The sequence below is a fragment of the Mustelus asterias genome, chromosome 3, assembly GCF_964213995.1.
Source record: "Mustelus asterias chromosome 3, sMusAst1.hap1.1, whole genome shotgun sequence".
Lineage (NCBI taxonomy): Eukaryota > Metazoa > Chordata > Chondrichthyes > Carcharhiniformes > Triakidae > Mustelus > Mustelus asterias.
Genome location: NC_135803.1, coordinates 152,190,884 through 152,208,738, shown reverse-complemented (window position 1 = coordinate 152,208,738; position 17,855 = coordinate 152,190,884). Strand labels below are relative to the sequence as shown.

Genomic DNA, 17,855 nt, shown 5'->3' with positions numbered 1-17,855 from the left:
CTTGCCCAGAAGGTGAAGAATGCTGATTGTACAGTCTCATTCCATCAGGCTGTGAATTGTTGTTGGAGAATTAAAGGAGTGTCAAATCTGCAAATAATCGTACTTTTCTGCCTCTCTCTCTCTCTTAATCCAATCTTTCCTGCCTTCTGTCTATTCTTATTGCTAATTTGACATTGAATCCACCCTCATTCTCTGTCCTCTGTTTCTGGTCAGTGGTGACCCTCAGGGTGTTGATCGTGGGAGATTCAGCATTTATAGAATCCCTACAGTACAGAAGGAGGCCATTCGGCCCATCGAGTCTGCACCGACCACAATCCCACCCAGGCCCTACCCCCATATCCCTACTGAATTTGGCCCGACTGGGGTTAATAAACCACACAAGCATTCTCCCACCCAACTGCATCTCACCCAGCCGGCATACACATCCATTCCTTTCTTCAACTACTTCCCCTTACATGGATCCATCTAATCTTGACTCGTTTCCAGTCTTGATAAAGTTCTCTGCATTGAGCATGATACCTCCACGTTTTAACATAGATCTCATAGGAGGAGTGTACGCTATTGCTAGTGTTAGATATTCTGGTTAAGCAAGAACACATGTTTATAATTTGATAACCATGACAAACAGTTGTGGAGGATTTGTCTGAGGGTTCGGAGTCATAGTTTGAGGGTAAGGGGCAAACCTTTTAGAACTGAGGTGAGGAGAAATTTCTTCACCCAGAGGGTGGTGAATGTGTGGAATTCACTTCCACAGAAGGTAGTTGAGGCCAAAACGTTGTGTGATTTCAAGAAGAAATTAGATATAGCTCTTGGGGCTAAAGGGATCAAGGGATATGGGAGGAAGGGGGGGATCAGGATATTGAATTGGATGATCAGCTATGATCAAAATGAATGATGGAGCAGGCTCAAAGATCCGAATGGGCTATTCTTGCTTCTAGTTTCTATGTTTCACCCACTGTTTGAGTTATAAGGAGAGGCTGGATAAACTGGGACTTTTTCCTCTGGAGCGTAGGAGACTTAGAGGTGATCGGATAGAGGTCTATAAAATAATGAGGGGCATAGATCAGCTAGATAGTCAACATCTTTTCCCAAAGATAGGGGAGTCTAAAACTAGAGGGCATAGGTTTAAGGTGAGAGGGGAGAGGTACAAAAGGGTCCAGAGGGGCAATTGTTTCAACAGAGGGTGGTGAGTGTCTGGAACAAGCTGCCAGAGGTAATAGTAGAGGCAGGTACAATTTTGTCTTTTAAAAAGCATTTAGACAGTTACATGGGTAAGATGGGGAGAGAGGGATATGGGCCAAAGGTAGGCAATTGGGAATAGCTTAGGGCGTTAAAGAAAAAGGGGCAGCATGGACAAGTTGGGCCAAAGGGCCTGTTTCCATGCTGTAAACCTCTATGACTATGACTAAGTTTACTACAGGTATCTTTTCTAATATGAAGGGGTTTGGTCTTGTCAACATGACCATCAGAATCTTCAAGTGGATATTGTAATGTTAGGGTCAGCCTCTCAGATTCTTAAGTTTTCACTGTAATTGAAAAGATAGTTGCTCACCGCAGTGTTCGCTCATCTCCTGCCGCACATAGGCACGGATTTGATCCTCCTGTCATAAAGAACAGGAAGCAAAGGGAACAGAATTAATGTTGCTGTTTACTGGACCATCACGGGCTGACCCTCCCTTGGGGCAACACACATCGGAGATCTGCAGCTGTGCGCTAATCAGACCAATTACCTCAGATAAGTCCCGCCACCCCGGCCTTCAGGCTACTTGCCTGGCTGATTGGTTCCAATCTGCTGTATTCCTGGGTGTCACCTTTGAAGTTATGTCTGGAGCGAACTGGCCCTGTTCAATTTTAATCAGACCATTTTTCTTCTGCGGTTATCACACTTGGGTGCCATTCTGGAACGAGCCTTTCGATAAACTTCAGACAAAGACCACTTAACCTCTGCCCCCGTTTTCATTCATGTTTGCTTGCCGGTTTGATTGTTTTTTAACCCTCCCAACTCTCTTTTAATTCCTGGACACCAGTTAGAGAATCATAGAATCCCTACAATGCAGAAGGAGGCCATTCAGCCCAGCAAGTCTGCACTGACTCTCTCGGACAGAGTACCTTACCCAGGCCTTTTCCTCCACCCTATCGCCATAACCCATTTAGCATGGCCAATCCACCCAACCTACACACATTGGGACACTAAGGGGCAATTTAGCATGGCCAATCCATCCAACCTACACATCTTTGAACTGTGGGAGGAAACCGGAGCACCCGGAGGAAACCCACACAGACACGGGGAGAATGTGCAGACTCCGCACAGACAGTGACCCAAGCCGGGAACCGAACCCGGGTCCCTGGCGCTGTGAGGCAGCAGTGCTAACCACTGTGCCAGCATGCCGCCCCGTCATCCTACCACTCACGCCTGAATACCACCAAGAATAGCCGTATTAAATCTTAACAAGAAAGTTGCATCAATAATTAGCAAGTCTCCAGGGACAGAGACGTTGCTGGAGGTATTACAGTGTGACTGAGGAATCTGCCTGCTTTTAGGTTGATGTATAATAACATCACAGCCCCAAACAAAAAAATAATCACCTACCGTCATTCCTGGATTCCCCTGGTCACCTTTTAGACCATCCTGACCCATCTCACCCTTAACCAGAGAAAACAAAAAAAAATGGTTATACTGCCAGTTGGGACCAAGTGTGAGTGAGGCAAACATATCGAACACTGCACCGACTGACTGCATTAAAACAACACCAAATAAACCTTCAAACAAAAGGCAAAGTTTCTACAGAATGTAACCTAACATTTGATGGGATTTGTAATCTCGGTGTGACAAGTGTTGCAGCACCTTACAACATAAAAGGAGGCCTTTTGGCCCCTCTTCCCTGTGCTGGCTCTTTGAAAGGGCTATCCAATCAGTCCATTCCCTTGTTCTTTCCACATGTAAGAAGTCTCAAGTTTTCGGAGCGCTGCTCCTTCATCAGGGTGAATGAAGAAGCAGTGCTCCGAAAGCTCGTGCTAACAAATAAACCTGTTGGACTTTATCCTGGTGTTGTGAGACTTCTTACTGTCCCCACCCCAGTCCAATGCCAGCATCCCCACATCATGTCTTTCCACATGACCTTCCTGAATTTTCAGGATGGTGTGCACTGAGTGTCGGCGGGGTACCTGACAGGCCCATTGCCACTTTATGCTCTAATGAACGTTAATTGGCAGCAGGCGGGACTTCTGTACACACTCGGAAGGAAGTTCCGCCTTGGAGAGTTGGCAGCCAATCAGATTGAGAGCTCCGCAGGCCATCCAGGCACAGTGAGGCTAAGTCCCGGGAACTGCGACGTTGGTGAGTACCAGGCAACCCAGGAAGGGGAGGGTAGGAGGTGCCTAGTGTCCATAATTGACAGCCGTGAATCCTCCAATGGAATGCTCTTGCCATTGAAATTGGTGTGAGAAGGCGGGGGGAGAGGGAGGGGTGTGCGGGGTGGATTGACATGTTGGCTGACCGATGGTGAGAGCGTGGGGGCATGCGATGACAAAGCCCCCAACCAGGATTGGCAACCCTGTTCTGTAGACGATGGCAATTTGTGGGTAAGTCACTATCTGGACTGGCATGCCCACTCAGAGGGAAAGACATTCTTCCCCCTCATGGGGCAATGAGACCACTCACACTGTTGGCCTCACCTGGCCAGAAACCCAAGCTCACAACAGTCCTGACTGGTCATGGCAAAAGAAAACAAGAAAACAAAAGAAAACATCTCAGTCTGTGGCACCTGAAACCTACTGCTGCGTTACCATCAAACGTGTAAATAAGAGACAGATTTCTTGACATTTCCTGAGGTAAGATACCTCAGTAAGCGACAACCTCTGGCTCGTGAAGAAGTTGGATACTCAACAACCCTGCTTCAGAAGACTAATGAGTTCCCTAAATACAGGCCCCAAGACAAAGAGCTGCCTGATTCGTGGTATTGCCTCCAATGTACATGCGTCACTTGTGGACACAGGTGTCACTGCGTGTTTCTGTTTTTGAATTTATGATATTCTAAATTCAAAGGTTCAGGACCCTCAATGTCGGGGCTGATGACAACATTTCACTCCTGATTACAATTTGTAACAGTCAACCCCTCGAAGGCGTTTTTGATGAATAAAGTAGCAGGGGAGGTGAAATTTGATTTGACATTCATTGTGTAGAGCCTTCTGCTTGCTTTAGTGCAAAGCAATTCTATATTCGGTCTTGGTTGTTGCAAATTCTTTGACTTGGCAAAACTCTCCATCTCAATTTAACGGCTTTTGGGTCCCACTTCCCGCCTCGCAGATTACAAAGTTTGCATTAGGGAATATGGCTGGTGAGACATCTTGGAATTTCCAAACTCGGAGCGGAGACAGGAAGGGGTCGGTGTGAAATAAATGAAGGCGTTGGGGAATGAGGGGCCAGGGTTGAGTCTTTAGCTGGAGGACGTTGGGTTAGGCCACATTTGGAATACCGTGTCCAATTCTGGTCGCCACACTACCAGAAGGTCGTGGTGGCTTTGGAGGGGGTACAGAAAAGGTTTACCAGGATGTTGCCGGGTATGCAGCGTATTAGCTATGAGGGGAGGTTGAATAAACTGGGATTGTTCTCCCTGGAAAGGCGGAGGCTGAGGGGAGACCTGATAGAAGTTTATAAAATTATGAGGGGTGCTACCCCTCATAAGCTTGTTCCCAGGGCAGAAATGACAATTACAAGGGGGCACAAGTTCAAGGTAAGGGGGGAAAGGTTCAGTGGAGATGTGCGGGAGAAGTTTTCTTACACAGAGTGTGGTGAGGGCCTGGAATGCGCTGCCAAGTGAGGTGGTTGAGGCAGATACGTTAGCAACATTTAAGACTTATCTGGATAGACACATGAACAGACTTGGAATAGAGTGCCTTTGGTACATTGGCCTTTATAAATCGGAGTATCGAGTATAAAAGTTGGAGTGTTATGGTAAGGTTATATAAGGCATTGGTGAGGCCGAATTTGGAGTATTGTGTACAGTTTTGGTCACCTAGTTACAGGAAGGATGTAAATAAGATTGAAAGAGTGCAGAGAAGGTTCACAAGGATGTTGCCGGGACTTGAGAAGCTGAGTTACAGAGAGAGATTGAATAGGTTGGGACTTTATTCCCTGAAGCATAGAAGATTGAGGGGAGATTTGATAGAGGTGTATAAGATTTTGATGGGTATAGATAGAGTGAATGCAAGCAGGCTTTTTCCGCTGAGGCTAGGGGAGAAAAAAACCAGAGGGCATGGGTTAAGGGTGAAAGGAGAAAAGTTTAAAGGGAATATTAGGGGGGGCTTCTTCACGCAGAGAGTGGTGGGAGTGTGGAATGAGCTGCCGGATAAAGTGGTAAATGCTTTTAACATTTAAGAAAAACTTGGACGGGTTCATGGATGAGAGGGGTGTGGAGGGATATGGTCCAAGTGCAGGTCAGTGGGACTAGGCATAAAATGGTTCGGCACAGACAAGGGCCAAAAGGCCTGTTTCTGAGCTGTAATTTTCTATGGTTCTAGAGGGATATAAGCGGTTGGTCGAGATTGGACAACGTGATCGGCGCAGGATTGGAGGGCCGAAGGGCCTGTTCCTGTGCTGTACTGTTCTTTGTTCTTTGAAATAGAGGCAGATTTTCCTATCCCTTACCTCTGCAGCACAGGATCAGGACAAAGTAGGTGGAGACTCACTCAGTGACTGATTCTTTAACGCAGCCTGGGATTGTCGGGGGATGGGGACAGAATGGGTTACCAGTCTCCTTTTATTTTCCATCTTCTGTATTAATATGTAAATTTTTCTTTGCCTTTGGTTTGATCATTTTCCCTTTTTTTAAAAAATGATGTTGTTTGATTTTGAGTATTGAGCTGTACGATGTGTAAATTAATTGTATGTTCCAGTGCTCTGGAACGTTCAGACTATGCGCCCCTCTCAACCTGCTCATTGTTCCGACACTTACCGGATCTCCTCTCTCTCCAGGGACTCCTGGAATTCCTCTGGGACCTGGGATGCTCTCACCGGGAGGACCTCTTTCACCCTTGAGTCAAACACAAACAGCAGCACCGTTACAACATTCAGCCTCCGTGCTTTGGACCACAATAACCCAGTCGCATCAGCAACTGACAACACGGAAGATCTCAGAACCACTGGGGGGTTGGGAACCTCGTCGCAAAATGGTGCCGAGAAGATACCAGTTGAGGTCCATTTCAGATGGTCAGGCCGACAGAAAAATAGGCCGCGATTCTCCCATCCTGACCCGCAACTTTTCTGACGGGTCGGGGTGAGAGATACGCGTCTCCGGTCTTGTTCCGGGATTTGCGCATGCGCCGGGAACGCATGCGCATCTCCCAGAGCCGGAGAACAGTAACAGGCCAGACCACGCTGGAAACCGGGGAAGGCAGGTAAGTCATTTGAATCTTTTGGGCAGTGGGGGGGGGGGGGGGGTGGTACCCCCTGGGCATGGGCACCCGGGCAGTGCCAGCCTGTGCTCCCGGCACTGCCCAAGGGGCAAAGTGCCCATGCCCAGGGGCACCTTGGCACTGCCCACCAGGCATCGGGCAGTGCCAAGGGGGTGGGGCCTAGGGTGATCGGTGGGGGTGGGGAGGCCACTCTGCATTGGGACTGGTCTGGGATGGAGGGAAGGCAGCGATTTGGGTGGGCTGGGGGGTGGTCTTCCGGGGGCGGGGGGATAGCCACTGCTGGAGGGTGGAGGGGTTGGTGGGTGGGGAGGGGCTGGACATCGTGGTGCTCCGGGATGGGAGGGCGGGGTCAGGATTGGCCCGGGAATTGTTGTGGGGGCCGCGATCGGACTGTGGGGGGAGCTGGAGGGACAGCACTGCGGGGGGGGGGGGGGGGGGGGTCCCGGGTTGGCCAGCAAATGGGAGTCTGACAGATCGGGACCACTGCGCATGTGCAGAGTTCCAGAACTCTGCACGGGCAGCACGGTAGCACAGTGGTTAGCACTGCTGCTTCACAGCTCCAGGGACCTGGGTTCGATTCCCGGCTCGGGTCACTGTCTGTGTGGAGTTTGCACATTCTCCTCGTGTCTGCGTGTGTTTCCTCCGGGTGCTCCGGTTTCCTCCCACAGGCCAAAGATGTGCGGGTTAGGTTGATTGGCCATGCTAAAAATTGCCCCTTAGTGTCCTGAGGTGCGTAGGTTAGAGGGATTAGCGGATAAATATGTAGGGATATGGGGGTAGGGCCTGGGTGGGATTGTGGTCGGTGCAGACTCGATGGGCCCAATGGCCACTTTCTGCACTGTAGGGTTTCTATGATTCTATGACTCTGGCGCGAATAGGCTCCACCCCCCTGGGTTTCTAATGATGTTCACGACTGGGACCTCTGCAGTGCACAGAGTGCGGAGATTCGAGTGAGAAGTTGAACTGAGAAAACAGTCGTGATCTAGAACAGTTTTCCCGCCAATTCAGCACTTTTGGGAGAATCGCGGCCATAGTTTCCCACAGTCTCCAGTCGCTGAAGTTTGGCTATTCCGAATTAATTGAAAATCAGATGATGTGGGAATTTGCCATGCAGTGAGCGATCGAGCTCGTAAACTGGGCTTTGAGTAAAGAACTGCACCAGTCAGATCCCCAAGTCCGCCACATACACAATTTAACCCTGTGAAAATTTGGAGAAGGCAGGAAAATTAAATCAGCTGTGACTTCAGCAGAGAATGGATCAGACAGAAGCAGGGAGGTTGTTTCCACTGGCGGGTGAAGCTAGAACTAGGGGGCATGGCCTCAAAATAGGAGGGAGCAGATTTAGGACTGAGTAGAGGGGGAACTTCTTCACCCAAAGGAATCTCTGGAATTCCCTGCCCAGTGAAGCGGTTGAGGCTACCTCATTGAATATTTTTAAGGCAAGAATAGATAGATTTTTGAAAGTAAAGGAATTAAGGGTTATGGTGAGTGGGCGAGTAAGTGGAGCTGAATCCACACAAAGATCAGCCATGATCTTATTGAATGGCGGAGCAGGCTCGAGAGGCCAGATGGCCTACTCCTGATCCTAGTTCTTATGTTCTTAATTGAGAACGCCAGACATTGTGAAGTATTTGACCTGTGACCCTGACCTTTTAATTGACCGTTACATCCTGGATTCATCCTTGGACAGGAGGGGACAGTTATCCAATTTTGTTTAATTCTTATACATTTCTCTGATCAAATCAAGGGACAAAATGGCGACAGCAATGGATAAATGACCTGCAAAATGGCTTGGGACGGACAGAGAAAGAATAATGGATTAATTACCTTTTGACCCTGGATTCCCTCAGGTCCCCTGGGACCTGCTGAGCCCAGAGGTCCGGGCGGACCGGTCGTTCCGTCAGTTCCTCGCAAACCTGGAGGCCCAGCAACACCAGAAACTCCCTGAAATTAGGAAGACCAGTTACAGTAAGCGTGACTGCAATGTACGGCTGCCAACTCTTCATGGAGGTGAGGCTGGTTTGAGTGATGGACTGGGCTACGTTCACAACCCTTTGTAGTTTCTTGCGGTTTTGCGCGGACCAGAAGCCGTACCAAGCTGTGATACATTTCCATGAGCAGACGGATTGGGATTTTCCATGACAGGACAAGGGGTGAGGAGGGTGGGGGGGGCAGATAACTGCCTGAAGGTGGGCACCCAGCGCCCTGCTCGCCTGGTTCAGGGTACAGCCACAGGCTACCTTGTTGGGAGTGGTGGCCTGGCTGATTCCTCTGTGTTTTTTAATGCAGGTTTGTGGTGAACCATCGTTGGTTCACCACTGGGGGTTGTTACTATGTTACTGTTGGGCTAGGGTGTTGTTACTGTGGGGGTTGTACAATGTTGTTGGGTTAGGGTGTTTACCTGTTATAAGAGTTATCATGGCACATTCCAGTGGGGTCCCGCCTCCGGTGGCGAGGTATAAGACCCCCTGCTCCGGCAGGACCCCTTCAGTCTGAACTGGTGTATTCGTGTTAGTAGTTCCATTGTTACTCTATTAAAGCCTTCAATACCGAAGCCTTGGTTCCATGTGCTTATTGTCGCGCACCAATTTAATAGAGTAAACAGAAAACTCACAGCTGTACAACAAGAAGAAAAAAAAAAACAGAGAGTATGGAACAGATTCTAAAACCGGATCGTCTGACACTGGACCCACGTGCGGTCGGTGCAGCTAACACATTCGACCATTGGTGGAAGTGCTTTGAGGACTACCTGGCAGCCTCGGTAGCTATCACTACAGACAGTGATAAACTCCAGGTCCTCCACGCAAGGGTAAGCGACACGATTTACCTAGCCATTCGTGCAGCTCCCACTTACCTGGGTGCCGTCGAGCTCCTAAAAAAAAGATACACTATGCCACCCAACGAGATACACGCTCGTTACCTCCTCGCTACACGACGTCGGCAGTCGGGCGAAACCATGGAGGACTATGCCAATGAGCTCCTGCAGCTTGCCAGGGGTTGCGATTGTAAGGACGTATCAGCCGAACAGTATATGTACGACCTCGCCCGAGACGCGTTCGTAGCAGGGGTAGGGTCCTCGTACATCAGGCTTAAATTGCTGGAAAAGGGGAAACTCAACTTGACCCAAGCAATGGAGATGGCCGTGAGGTTGGAGGTGGCGTCGAAGAGCTTGGCGCTGTACCCCGAGGACCACGTGCAGTCAACGTGGTTGGAGCAAGCTCAGCTCCCTCCTCGCCCCGCTAACCCGCGCTCCCAGATCGATTCGACGACGGCGGCAGCTCCAGGTGGCCAGCGATGCTATTTTTGTGGTGGGGCCAAGCATCCACGGCAACAGTGTCCGGCAAGAATGGCAATCTGCAGCCAGTGCGGTAAAAAAGGCCACTACGGCAAAGTCTGCAGGTCCAAACCTAAAAACGGCAGTGCAGCTTGTAACCCTCCAGAACGGAGACAATCTCCTTCGGCGTCGCAGTACCCACGAGGTCCGACCACGTGCGATCCCAGGACGGCGCCATCGTGGCTGACAGAGGAGGAGGAAGACCACCAGGAGTCGCTGCGCTTGGCGCCCTCGCCCACGTGCGATTCATGGGGGCGGCCATCATGGTCCACGACGACTAGGAGCGACCAGCAGGGGTCCTCAGCATCCACATCGGCAGCATGCAGTGACGCCTAGGGGCCAACGGTGGCGTCGATCTCCCTGGATCAGAACAGGCACTACAGACTGGAACATTCTATGATGGATATAAAGGTTAGTGGTAGAACTGTGAATTGTCTGTTTGACAGTGGAAGCACCGAAAGTTTCATACACCCTGAAACTGCTAAAAGGTGTGGACTCCGGGTTCTCCCTGCCAAACAGACAATTTCCATGGCATCACGGTCCCGGTCTGTACCGATCCAAGGACGATGTATGGTAACTCTTGAGGTACAGGGCACAATTTACGAGCAATACAGGCTCCTTGTGTTACCTCACCTTTGCGCGCCAATTCTCCTTGGACTAAACTTTATGGTCCACATGAAGAGTGTGATCCTACAGTACGGTGGGCCACTCCCTTCACTGGCAGTAGGGAATCAGCCGCAGCCTCCAAATTGCCCAAAGCGCCCCGCATGCAATCTATCCACCCTGAAAATCACTACACCATCCCTTTTTAAAAATCTGGTACCTGGCTGCAAGCCCATCGCTACTAAAAGTAGGCGTTACAGCGCTGAGGACCGGATCTTTATTAGATCTGAGGTTCAGCGGCTCCTCAAGGAAGGGATCATACAGGCCAGTGCTAGTCCGTGGAGAGCGCAGGTCGTGGTAGTCAAAAGCGGGAACAAACCTCGGATGGTCATCGACTATAGTCAGACCATTAATCGTTATACGCAGCTGGATGCGTATCCTCTCCCGCGCATTTCTGATATGGTCAATCAGATTGCGCAGTACCGAGTGTTTTCTACCATAGACCTTAAGTCCGCCTACCATCAACTCCCCATCCGCCCAGAGGACCGACAATATACGGCTTTTGAGGCGGATGGTCGTCTATACCAATTCCTCAGGGTTCCATTTGGTGTCACCAACGGGGTCTCGGTCTTCCAGCGTGCTATGGACCGAATGGTGGACCAGAACGGGTTGCGGGCTACCTTCCCGTACCTGGATAACGTCACCATCTGCGGCCATGACCAGCAGGACCACGACACGAATCTCCAACACTTTCTGCGCACTGCATCTCGCCTGAATCTGACCTATAACAGGGAGAAGTGCGTATTCCGTACGCGTAGGTTAGCCATCCTCGGATACGTGGTGGAAAACGGGGTCATTGGCCCTGATCCAGACCGTATGCGCCCACTCACTGAACTTCCCTTGCCCGCTAGCACGAAAGCACTGAGGAGATGCCTCGGGTTTTTTTCGTATTATGCACAGTGGGTCCCCAACTACGCGGACAAAGCTCGTCCGCTCATTAAGTCCACGACCTTCCCACTCACGCCGGAGGCCCAATTGGCCTTCAAGGTTTTGAAGAGCGACATCTCGAAAGCCACGATGCACGCGGTGGATGAATCCATTCCTTTCCAGGTGGAGAGCGATGCATCTGACTTCGCCCTAGCCGCCACACTAAACCAGGCAGGCAGGCCCGTCGCGTTCTTTACCCGCACCCTTCAAGGCCCAGAAATTCGGCACTCAGCGGTGGAGAAGGAGGCTCAGGCCATTGTGGAGGCAGTCAGACACTGGCGCCATTACCTGGCAGGGAAGCGGTTCACCCTGATCACGGATCAACGATCCGTGGCGTTTATGTTCAGTAACACGCAGAGGGGCAAGATCAAGAACGATAAGATCTTGCGGTGGAGAATTGAGCTCTCCACCTATAATTACGATATTATGTATCGTCCAGGGAAGCTCAATGAGCCCTTGGATGCCCTCTCGCGCGGAACATGCGCCATCATGCAGGAGGACCGCTTGAAGGCTCTCCACAATGATCTGTGTCATCCTGGAGTCACCAGACTCTACCACTTCGTCAAAGCCCGCAACCTGCCTTACTCGGTGGAGGATGTCAGGTCAGTGACTAGAAGCTGTCGGATTTGCGCAGAATGCAAACCACACTTTTATCGACCAGACCGGGCACAATTGGTCAAGGCCACTCGCCCTTTTGAGAGGCTGAGTGTGGATTTTAAGGGCCCCCTTCCCTCAACGGACCGGAATGTCTATTTCCTCAACATAATAGACGAGTATTCCCGGTTTCCGTTTGTTGTCCCCTGTGCGGACACGTCGACTGCCACCGTCATCAAGGTTTTCAGTGAACTTTTTACCCTGTTCGGGTACCCCTGCTACATTCATAGCGACAGGGGCTCGTCGTTCATGAGCAACGACTTGAGGCAATTCCTGCTCTCATTCGGGATTGCCTCTAGTAGAACCACGAGCTACAACCCTAGGGGTAACGGACAGGTGGAAAGGGAGAATGCTACAGTCTGGAAGGCTGTCCTACTGGCACTGAAATCCAGGGGCCTTCCAGTCTCCCGTTGGCAGGAGGTCCTTCCAAATGCGCTCCATTCTATCCGCTCCCTCCTGTGTACGGCAACCAATGCTACTCCCCACGAGAGGATGTTCTCATTCCCTCGGAAGTCGGCCTCGGGAACCTCATTGCCAGCCTGGTTGACGTACCCAGGACCCGTCCTTCTGCGGCGACATGTGAGGGCTCGCAAGTCCGACCCCTTGGTCGAACCGGTCCAACTCCTCCACGCCAACCCTCAGTATGCCTATGTGGCATATCCTGACGGGCGAGAGGACACTGTCTCCATTAGAGACCTGGCGCCCGCAGGGGACGTAGCAACTCCTGTCGCTCCTATTCCCCCAGTCACGAATCCACTACTCCTCATTACTTCCCCAGACGTGGCGCGGTCAGCACCGGGACCAGTGCATAACACTTTTACTCCCATGTACAGCTTGCCTGAGACTCGGAGATCGGCGCCACCATCATCACCACCACCACTACCACCAAACGTTCCAGGATCCCCTGCACCATCGCCTCACCAGGGCCGGCCGGCCCGGGAGTCCTTGAGGGGACAGCCAGACGTTGCTTTGGAAAAAGCGCCACCACAAGCACCTGCTCCGGTTTCGCAACCGGTGTTGAGGAGATCGCAGCGTCGGTGCGGTCCTCCAGACCGTCTGGACTTGTGAATCCTGTGATTTGTCTGTTTATATGACCTGTTTTTCGTGCACCCCGCCACCTTTTGTTCTTAAAGGAGGGGTGAATGTGGTGAACCATCGTTGGTTCACCACTGGGGGTTGTTACTATGTTACTGTTGGGCTAGGGTGTTGTTACTGTGGGGGTTGTACAATGTTGTTGGGTTAGGGTGTTTACCTGTTATAAGAGTTATCATGGCACATTCCAGTGGGGTCCCGCCTCCGGTGGCGAGGTATAAGACCCCCTGCTCCGGCAGGACCCCTTCAGTCTGAACTGGTGTATTCGTGTTAGTAGTTCCATTGTTACTCTATTAAAGCCTTCAATACCGAAGCCTTGGTTCCATGTGCTTATTGTCGCGCACCAAGGTTGCAAAAAGTGGTGAAGAGGGCACCAGTTTGTTGAGGCAGTTACTTACTTACAGCTGATCCTCTGAAGCTGCACGATATATGGCTGACCTTCCAGCTTTGAGAGCTCCAGCTTGCTATGGGTGGCACAGTGGTTAGCACTGCTGCCTCACAGCACCAGGGACCCGGGTTCGATTCCCGGCTTGGGTCACTGTCTGTGTGGAGTTTGCACATTCTCCCTGTGTCGGCGTGGGTTTCCTCCGGGTGCTCCGGTTTCCTCCCACAGTCCAAGGATGTGCGGGTTAGGTGGATTGGCCATGCTGAATTGCCCCTTAGTGTCAGGGGGACTAGCTAGGGCAAATGCATGGGATTATGGGGATAGGGCCTGGGTGGGATTGCGGTCGGTGCAGGCCTGATGGGCCGAATGGCCTCCTTCTGCACTGTATGATTCTATGCCTAACTGGACAACGAACCGGTCTCTCTTTTTACCTCTGAGATAATCTTAAATTTGATCATTTTCCGCGGGAAGCGGATTCGGATCTGAAAACACTTCCAACTCTGGCTCCCTATTTCTGTGGTGAAATTCCAGCCCCTGATTTCAGTTCCTCTTCCCTCTGGTCAGGCACACGGATCAACGCTTTACAGCGGCTATTTTAACTCACCCGCTCTCCTTTCTCTCCTCGCTCTCCTTTCTGCCCCTGCAGACCATCGAATCCTCGGTCACCCTGTGATACAGAGCAGAGCAGATCAATGCTGTCAGCTACATGTGAGATCAAGTGTCAGGAATGCCTTTATCCTGCGCCACTACAAAGACCCGTGTCACCGGTTTCATACCTTGGGTCCAATGAGACCTTCTTTCCCAGAGAGGCCCGGGGGACCAGTGGCACCAGCTTCACCCTGAAAGACAAAACTACAGTCAATAAAGAGTACCGGACCCAAGTAACACTGTGATTCCAGTGCATTGTCCAACTGGGCATCAAAGAACAAAGAACAAAGGACAGTACAGCACAGGCCCTTCAGCCCGACAAGCCTGCGCCGATCATGATGCCTGCCTAAGCTAAAACTGTACGCACTTACGGAGTCCGTATCCTTCCATTCCCATCCTATTCATGTATTTGTCTAGTTGCCCCTTAAATGCCGCTATCGTACCTGCTCCCACCACCTCCCCGGGGCAGCGTGTTCCAGACATTCACCATCCTCTGTGTAAAAAACTTGTCTCGCACATCTCCTCTAAACTTTTCCCCACGCACCTTCAACCTATGTCCCCGAGTAATTGACTTTTCTACCCTAGGAAAGAGCATCTGACAATCTGAGCATCCTGTCTCGCATATCAAGAAACAGAAAACTGGAAGACTCTACCCCAAAGCGGACAACATGGAAGGCCTCACTCCTGTCCTCTCCTGACACGTGAGTTGGGGGAAGAGTGACTGCCCTTGACATCAAGGCAGTATTTGCATTCACATCGTCCCTGTGCTCACTGACCTCCACTGGCTCCCAATCAAGAGACATCTTGATTTTAAAATTCTCAGTCATATTTTCAAATCTCTCCATGGCCTCGGCTCTCTCTACACTCATAGGGCGGGATTTTCATTGAATCATAGAAACCTACAGTGCAGAAGGAGGCCATTCGGCCCATCGAGTCTGCACCAACCACAATCCCACCCAGGCCCTATTCCCGCAATCCCTCATATTTACCCCGCTAGTCCCCCTGACCCCACGGGCAATTTAGCATGGCCAATCAACCTAACCCGCACATCTTTGGAGTGTGAGAGGAAACCAGAGCTCCCGGAGGAAACCCACGCAGACACAGGGAGAACGTGCAAACTCAACACAGACAGTGACCCAAGGCCGGAATTGAATCTGGGTCCCTGGTGCTGTGAGGCAGCAGTGCTAACCACTGTGCCACTGTGCCTTCCTTTTTAAAAAGAAATTCTGGCCACGCTCGCCCCAAAACTGGAAAATCCCGCCCGAGGTCAACAGGCCTTTGCGTGGTCCAACCCCCCGCTCCCGCTACAATTCCCCTGGCAGGCGGGACCAAAAGATTCCGGTGATAATGTCTTCCAGCCCTACAACCCTCCGAAGATGACATGGGGGAACACCACACAGGGACCTGAAGTGAAGCACTCACTGCTTAGGGCGTCACTGGTCCAATTGCAGTTTTCCCAACAGCAATCATCCTACAAAGCTGATGGGTGGTACGTGGCACAGTGGTTAGCACTGCTGCCTCACAGCGCCAGGGACCCAGGTTCAATTCCAGCCTTGGGTGACTGATTGTCTGTATGGAGTCTGCACGTTCTCCCCGTGTCTGCGTGGGTTTCCTCTGGGAGCTCCGGTTTCCTCCCACACTCCAAAGATGTGTAGGTTAGGGGGATTAACATTGGTAAATGTTTGGGGTTACAGGGATAGGGCCTGGGTAAGATACTCTGTCAGAAAGTCAGTGCAGACCCGATGGGCCAAATGGCCTCTTTTGTACTGCAGGGATTCTATGATTCAATGACCTGCACCCTTCTAATTCTGGCCTCGTGAGTAATCTCAGTTTTAATTGGTCCGCCATTGGTGGCTGTGTCTTCAGTTGCCCAGATACTAAGCTCGGGAATACTCTCCCTGGATCTCTGTGCCTCTGTCTCACTATCCTCATTTAAAACACTCCTTAATACTTAACTCTTTGACCAACCATAGCAGCAACTCACCAAGCTTCCATTGACAGCACCGTCCAAACATGTGACATCTACATCTAAAAGGACAAGAGCAGCAGATACCTGGGAATGTCACCACCTGGAGGGTGCCTTCCAAGTCACTCACCATCCTGACTTGGAAATATATCCTCCGTCTGCTCACTGTCGCTGGGTCAAAATCCTGGAACTCCCTCCCTAACAGCACTGTGGATGTACCTATACCTCACCGACTGCAGCGGTTCAAGAAGGCAGTTCACACAAGGGCAATTAGGTGTGTCCAATAAGAAGAAAGAACAAAGAACTGTACAGCACCACAGGCCCTTCGGCCCACCAAACCTGTGATGACACTTGACTCCTTTCTAAACCAAAGACCATTTGCCTCAACGCGCTCTGTATCCCTCTATTCCCTCTATATTCATGTATCTGTCAAGATGCCTCTTAAACGTTGCTATTGTCTCTGCTTCTACCACCTCCTCTGGCAGCGCATTCCAGGCACTTACCACCCTCTGTGAAAAAAGTTGCCTCTCACTAAATCTTGGTTGGCAGAGAGGAAACAAAGAGTAGGAATTAATGGGTGCTTTTCAGATTGGCAGGCAGTTACTAGTGGGGTGCCTCAGGGAGCGGTGCTGGGACCCCAGCTATTCACAATATATATTAATGATTTGGATGAGGGAATAAAATGTAACATCTCAAAGTTTGCAGATGATACCAAGTTGGGCGGGAGGGTGAACTGTGACGAGGATGCAGAGATCCTTCAGAATGATGAGGACAGGTTGGGTGAGTGGGCAAATCAATGGCAGATGCAGGATAATTTGGATAAATGTGAGGTTATTCACTTTGGAAGCAAAAACAAGAAGGCAGATTACTACCTGAATGGCTGTAAATTGGGAGAGGGGAGTGTGCAGCGGAACCTGGGTGTCCTTGTGCACCAGTCACTGAAGGTAAGCATGCAGGTGCAGCAGGCGGTAAAGAAGGCAAATGGTATGTTGGCCTTCATTGCGAGAGGTTTCAAGTACAGGAGCAGGGATGTGTTGTTGCAATTATACAGGGCCTTGGTGAGGCCACACCTAGAGTATTGTGTGCAGTTTTGGTCTCCTTTTCTGAGGAAGGATGTTCTTGCTTTTGAGGGAGTGCAGCAAAGGTTTACCAGGCTGATTCCGGGGATGGCGGGACTGATGTATGAGGAGAGATTGACTAGATTAGGATTGTTTTTGCTGGAGTTCACAATGAATGAGGGGGGATCTCATAGAGACTTATAAAATTCTAACAGGACTAGGCAGGCAGGATATTCCGATGGTGGGGGAGTCCAGAACCAGGGGTCGCAGTCTGAGGATTCAGGGGAGGCCATTTAGGATGGAGGTGAGGAGACATTTCTTCACTCAAAGAGTGGTGAGCCTGTGGAATTCATTACCACAGGAAGTAGTTGATGCCAAAACATTGAATATATTCAAGAGGTGGCTGGATATAGCACTTGGGGTGAATGGGATCAAAGGTTATGGGGAGAAAGCAGGATTAGGCTATTGAGTTGGACGATCAGCCATGACCGTGATGAATGGCGGAGCAGGCACAAAGGGCCAAATGACCTCCTGCTCCTATTTTCTATGTTTCTATGGAAATCTTTTCTGCACTCTTTCTAGTTTAATAATATCCTTTCTATAATAGGGTGACCAGAACTGTACACAGTATTCCAAGTGTGGCCTCACCAATGTCTTTTTGTACAATTTCAACAAGACATCCCAACTCCTGTATTCAATGTTCTGACCAATGAA

At 50.6% G+C, this 17,855-nt stretch overlaps 1 protein-coding gene across 1 annotated transcript in view; it reads right to left on the bottom strand.

The window, feature by feature from the left end:
* Window positions 1–451: 451 nt before the first annotated feature.
* LOC144491893 (uncharacterized) overlaps window positions 452–17,855 on the bottom strand; it is a 181,783-nt gene continuing 164,379 nt past the window's right edge. Inside the window, exons 71-77 of the mRNA XM_078210184.1 lie at window positions 14,246–14,308; window positions 14,074–14,136; window positions 8,242–8,358; window positions 5,955–6,032; window positions 2,591–2,644; window positions 1,553–1,601; window positions 452–579 (exon numbers count right to left, since the gene is read on the bottom strand). Of these exons, the coding sequence (XP_078066310.1) occupies window positions 452–579; window positions 1,553–1,601; window positions 2,591–2,644; window positions 5,955–6,032; window positions 8,242–8,358; window positions 14,074–14,136; window positions 14,246–14,308 (552 nt within the window). The remainder of the gene's footprint in view (window positions 580–1,552; window positions 1,602–2,590; window positions 2,645–5,954; window positions 6,033–8,241; window positions 8,359–14,073; window positions 14,137–14,245; window positions 14,309–17,855) is intronic.